Here is a 6,614-nt window from a genome sequence, read left to right on the forward strand (position 1 = left end):
CTTGCAAAACCTGGCCGGCGAGCCACGAGTCACTGCCTTGGAGCTGCTGGATGTGAAGTCTCACATGAGGTACCATCCTCCTTTTCTCTCCACAGCATGTGCACACAGCCAGGGCAGGTGAGGGGTGGGGGCGGTGTGCAGGGTGGTTGAGATGGGGCAGGGTCAAAACTTGTAACTGGTTGAAATTGATTGGTCTCCTGTGGTTTGGATACATGACAGATGAGCCCTCTGGGAAAATGGATGTCAAATCCATGGTAAAGGATCCTGGCATGGACAGGGGGAGATATTCTTAAAGTCAGAAAAGCTCAGTCAATATTTGCTCCTCAATAAGAGAATGAAAGGAACTTGTGTCACCTGAGTTCTTATGGAAGTAACATTCCTCCAAGTACTCTTTACTGCCCCAATTCTAATTTTTCATAAGAATCCAGTGTCTCCTGCCTCTTATATTGCATGAAAAGTACACAGCTGCTTTCTGCTCCAGGACTTGCTCTGCTCCAAAAATATCTGAGGACTCAGTGATGCGCCTACAGGGAAGGGGCAGTTTTAATTTAGAAGCACACTTTGGTTTAGTCTGAGATTCCTTTTATACACATTGTGCATGATAGCCTTCCAGTATTTCAAAAATGTCCTGGTAAAAATTCTGCACTAGCTGAGGCCAGTCATCATATAAAAATTTGTACTCCTGGAGTATCAGAGAGAGACCCCAGAATTACATCTCTGTGCACTCATATTTCCTTCTTCCTGCTGCTGCCAAGTCACTTCAGTCGTGTCCAACTCTGTGCGACCCCATAGACGGCAGCCCACCAAGCTCCCCTGTCCCTGGGATTCTCCAGGCAAGAACACTGGAGTGGGTTGCCATTTCCTTCTCCAATGCATGAAAGTGAAAAGTGAAAGTGAAGTCACTCAGTCGTGTCCAACCCTCAGCGACCCCATGGACTGCAGCCTACCAGGCTCCTCCGTCCATGGGATTTTCCAGGCAGGAGTACTGGAGTGGGGTGCCATTGCCTTCTCCATCCTTTTTCCTAGGGAAATGTCATTTTACTTGTTACTCAGACTATAAAGCCTGTGTCTGTATTTTCAGGTTCTTCAAAGAAACATGATTCCAGGGGATCTTCTATTTTGATTTATAACAGTTTGTAAAGAATTATAAAAATTCCTGGAAAGGAAAATTCCATGGGTAACTGAATATTCCCTTGAAGATTTTAGTAGATCTATAAAGCTAAAGGTAGGCTTAGGTTCTAGCCTTTCAGAAATAACATTGCAATTTGGCAAAACACACCAATTTCCTGATTATTGCCTCATTTTTCCCCCTAAAATTATCCCTTGAAAAGTTTATAAAGTACTAAGTGAGGGAAAGTGAGAAATGTATGAAGAACACAGGCTCTTTCTCCTCCAGACTGATTTCACACTCTCTGAGTTGTTGGCGCACACCCAGAACTCCATAGCATCACATGTGTTCACACTCCCCACTGCGCTGTGATGGGAAGAACTTATTTTACACTGAGAATTTCAGCTCCAACACCGGGAAAGGGGAGGGAAGTTTGAAGTGTTAAGCTCCTGTTGCCATAGTAACTCAGTGCTTCAGTCACGCTCTCTCCCCTCCTTTCCTACTGATCATGGCTTGTTGTTCAGTCACTGAGTCATTTCCAACTCTTTGTGACCCCGTGGACTGCAGCACCCAGTCTTCCCTGTCCTTCACTATCTCCCAGAGTTTGCTCAAACTCATGTCCATTGAATCGGTGATGCCATCTCTCATCCTCTATCATCCTTTTCTCCTCCTGCCTTCAATTTTCCCTAGCATCAGAGTCTTTTCCAATAAGTCAGCTCTTCTCATTAGGTGGCCAAAGTATTGGGGTTTCAGCAACAGTCCTTCCAGTGAATAACCAGGGTTGATTTCCTTTAAGATTGACTGGTTTGATCTCCTTGCTGTCCAAGAGTCTTTCAAGAGTCTTTTCCAGCACCACAATTCGAAATCATAAATTTTTTGGCACTCAGCTTTCTTAATGGTCCAATTCTCACATCTACACATGACTGCTGGAAAAACCATAGCTTTGACTATATGGACCTTTGTCAGCAAAGTGATATCTCTGCTTTTTAATATGCTGTCTACCTTTATCATAGCTTTTCTTCCAAGGAGTAAGCATCTTTTACTATTGTGGCTACAGTCACCGTCCACAGTGATTTTGGAGCCCAAGAAAATAAAATCTGTCACTGTTTTTACTTTTTCCCCATCTATGTGCCATGAAGTGATCACGGCTAGCTGTCCTAAGTTATTCCACGTCACGTTTCCAGAGTCAGAGACACGCTACTACCAACAGACATTTTGTGAGAAAAGATTCCTAAAAGACAGGAGAGTGAATGAAGAAAGAGAGGAGAGAGACCAAGTTGGATAGAGAGTCATAACAATGAATTAGTAACTGTCCTGTGACTTGAGGGTCTGTATCTGCATTCCTTAAGGCATTTGGAGGGAGGGGAGCTCATGAGTCAGAGAGGCCTGGAGCTCCCTCTAGAGGTCAAACCCTGTTAAAGATTAAATGAGCTCTAGAAAGGCAAACTGTTAGCTCCATGCCTGGCACAGACTGATCAATAGATACCAATGCTAATGAGAAGGATCCAAACACTATCCTAGACACTGGGGATGTAAAATAAACCCCTTGTCTTAACAGGATCACAGTCCAATACTGAGACACACATAAGAATATAGAATGCCGTGTTGCAAATACTGTCTAGCACATGTGAGCATTTAGTTTATTATTGTACCAAGTACTTGAGGCAACTTAGAAAATCGTATGATACAAAAGAATACAATTTACAAATTAGAGAGTCAGAGCTATGTGAAAAATTAGCAGGGAAATAATTTTTTTAACATGGGAAATCTATGATTTTATAATATTAGATGCTGCTGCTGCTGCTGCTAAGTCACTTCAGTTGTGTCCAACTCTGTGCGACCCCATAGATGGCAGCCCATCAGGCTCCACCGTCCCTGGGATTTTCCAGGCAAAAACACCAGAGCAGGTTGCCATTTCCTTCTCCAATGCATGAAAGTGAAAAGTGAAAGTGAAGTCACTCAGTCGTGTCTGACTCTTAGCGACCCCATGGACTGCAGCCTACCAGGCTCCTCCGTCCATGGTATTTTCCAGGCAAGGGTACTGGAGTGGGGTGCCATTGCCTTCTCCATATTAGATGCTACTCATGAACTATAAATTTGACTCTGTGCTATCAATAGGGAGACAAGACCAATCGTAAAATCATAGTTTCAATAAGATAAAAACAACCAGTTTCTTGGTAAAACATCACCTTTTTAAATATGAAGAACAAGAAGTATCTCTTGGTTGATGTATGTTAAAAGGAAAGATTAGTGTGACAGACACCATCCTCAGCAACATCCCATGGTAGATAAAGGACCATTTTCCTGGGACTGGATCCCTATCAGTGCTGAAAGTTACATAATGTCATAATGCAATTCAGCAAGAGTCAACTGTGTGGAGCCAGTGTAAGGTCATTCAAGGGCACCATTATTTCATGGCCTGAATCTAGAGAAATGTAAGCAAAACTTTTCTAGCAGGGAATATTTAGACTAAATGCCCTCTGTTCATGCAATATCTCATAACAAACTTTCAACAAACTTCCTTGTTCTCTGGCCAGAGTTTACTAAGTAGTGATAGTTCCATATGCTTTGACCTTATACCAAGCAAAGGATATAATGAAGGTCTTCTTTTGTATACATTTGGATATATGTGTAAGTCAGAGCTCAATATATAAGTTCTAGAATTGGGGACATATAGGTAGTACATAAATTCATAAGAATGGATAGTATCAACCAAGGAGAGAGGGTTGATTTAAAGAAAAAAAGGAATGGGATGATATAAAAGAGGATATATTTGCAAGAAGTACTTGATTTGAATCAGAGTCAAGAGGAGTGTTGAGACGATCTGTACCCCTGCGTTTGCAGAATATATGATTGATTGCAAGGCTCTCAAGAAAAACATTCTTGATTGGAGAGTTTCTACCCCAAGGGAATTTATTGCCTCATTTTCCCAGACCAAAGCTACTTAAGCAAGTGGAACAGAGAACAGTAAGCTCTGCAAATGCATTTTTCCTCTCTCTCTCTCTCCTTCCTCCCCTCCCCTGCCTCCTCTCTCCAACTTTCCCTTTCTCCCCCTCCTTCTCTATCTTAGGTTCTCAAGATTATTTGTGCAATAGTACAGCAAAGCCTGTATTAAAGGAAATTTTTGTTTTATGCTGAAATATATTCATGTTGCAACATGCCCAGGGATGAGCATTTTTGGGGGGCTCCAGAATCACTACAGACGGTGACTACAGCAATGAAATTAAAAGATGCTTGCTCCTTGGAAGCAAAGCGGTTAAAAAGCAAGCCATCACTTTGCTGACAAAGGTCTGTATAGTCAAAACTATGGTTTTTCCAGTAGTCATGTATGGATATGAAAGTTGGACCATAAAGAAAGCTGAGTGCGGAAGAATTGATGCTTTTGAACTGTGGTGTTGGAGAAGACTCTTGAGAATCCCTTGGACTACAAGGAGATCCAACCAGTCAATCCTAAAGGAAATCAGTCCTGAATGTTCATTGGAAGGGCTGATGCTGAAGCTGAAACTCCAGTACTTTAGCCATCTGATTTGAAGAACTGACTCCTTGGAAAAGACTCTGATGCTGGGAAAGATTAAAGGCAGGAGGAGAAGGGGACAACAGAGGATGAGATGGTTGGATGGCATCACCGACTCTATGGACATGAGTTTGAGTAAGCTCCGGGAGTTGGTGATGGACAGGGAGGCCTGGTATGCTGCGGTCCATGGGGTCACAAACAGTTATACATGACTGAGGAACTAAACTGAACAGGGATGAGAGAAATTTAGTAAATAACCTATTAAATGACTCAAATTCAACTCTAAGCATTGTGTTCAAGTTTGGAATAGACCAGTATTTTCTCCTGCATTTCTTAAGTTTGCATACAAAATAATGCTTCCCAGGTGGCTCAGATGGTCAAGAATCCACCTGCCAATGCGGGAGGCCTGGGTTCAGCCCCTGGGTTGGGACAACCCCCTGGAGAAGGGAATGGCAATTCGCTCAAGTATTCTTACCTGGGAAATCCCCATGGACATAGGATCCCCGTGGGCTACAGCTCATGGGGTCACAAAGAGTTGGACATGACTGAGCAAACAAAATACACAAAATAATAAGGGAAAGGAAATGCATTTATATTGATATACCCTTCAGTTCAGTTCAGCTCAGTTGCTCAGTCGTGTCCGACTCTTTTCGACCCCATGAATCGAAGCACGCCAGGCCTCCCTGTCCTTCACCAACTCCCGGAGTTCACTCAAACTCACGTCCATTGAGTCAGTGATGCAATCCAGCCATCTCATCCTCTGTTGTTCCCTTCTCCTCCTGCCCCCAATCCCTCCCAGCATCAGAGTCTTTTCCAATGAGTCAACTCTTTGCATGAGGTGGCCAAAGTACTGGAGTTTCAGCTTTAGCATTATTCCTTCCAAAGAAATCCCAGGGCTGATCTCCTTCAGAATGGACTGGTTGGATCTCCTTGCAGTCCAAGGGACTCTCAAGAGTCTTCTCCAACACCACAGTTCAAAAGCATCAATTCTTCGGCACTCAGCCTTCTTCACAGTCCAACTCTCACGTGCATACATGACCACTGGAAAAACCATAGCCTTGACTAGACAGCCCTTTGTTGGCAAAGTAATGTCTCTGCTTTTCAATATGCTATCTAGGTTGGTCATAACTTTCCTTCCAAGGAGTAAGCGTCTTTTCATTTCATGGCTGAAATCACCATCTGCAGTGATTTTGGAGCCCCCCAAAATAAAGTCTGACACTGTTTCCACTGTTTCCCCATTTATTTCCCATGAAGTGGTGGGACCGGATGCCATGATCTTCGTTTTCTGAATGTTGAGCTTTAAGCCAACATTTTCACCCTCCTTTTTCACTTTCATCAAGAGGCTCTTCAGTTCCTCTTCACTTTCTGCCATAAGGGTGGTGTCATCTGTGTATCTGAGGTTATTGATATTTCTCCCGGCAATCTTAATTCCAGCTTACCTGTTTAACAACCTGAAAAGTAAAGAATTATTTTCTGCATGACACATCTTTGAGAAGGAGATCAACAAAAGAATGTGAAGGCTGTTGAAGATAATTTCTTTAAAACACTCACACTCACACACAATTCCCAGAAAGCAATGTGTACATTCAGTCTGGAGAGAGGATGAGTTTGAATGATAGTGTTACCATGGATGTATGGTTAGACTGAATTCATGCTTCCAGATGAGGCCTCATAGGAAAAATTTGAGAGAATTTGAGAACCTAATATGAGGAGACCTTTTCATAGTATGGACCTCCAAAGATGGAATGAGCTGCCTTTTGGAACAGTGATAAATCCTCCATCCCTGGCACTAGTCAAATGGATACAATTGTGGAGCACTCCATGTTTTGAAGGCAAGGGCTTAGCTCTGATTCCTATACCAGAGTGCCTATCAGAATCACCTAGGGCATTGTTAAACTATAGATCTTTTAAGCATTTATCCTGTCTCTCTTGGAGTAATCATATGTAAAATAGATGACCAGTGCAAGTTCGATGCATGAAGCAGGAATACCC

The 6,614-nt window shown here is 42.8% G+C and overlaps 1 protein-coding gene across 1 annotated transcript in view; it reads left to right on the plus strand.

The window, feature by feature from the left end:
* UNC80 (unc-80 homolog (C. elegans)) overlaps window positions 1-6,614 on the plus strand; it is a 230,278-nt gene that overhangs the window by 193,316 nt on the left and 30,348 nt on the right. Inside the window, 1 exon segment of the mRNA XM_010861283.1 lies at window positions 1-69. This exon segment is cut by the window's left edge and continues 29 nt beyond it. Within this exon segment, the coding sequence (XP_010859585.1) occupies window positions 1-69 (69 nt within the window).

Source organism: Bison bison, unplaced genomic scaffold (genome assembly GCF_000754665.1).
Source record: "Bison bison bison isolate TAMUID 2011002044 unplaced genomic scaffold, Bison_UMD1.0 scf7180017864471, whole genome shotgun sequence".
Classification (NCBI taxonomy): Eukaryota; Metazoa; Chordata; class Mammalia; order Artiodactyla; family Bovidae; genus Bison; species Bison bison.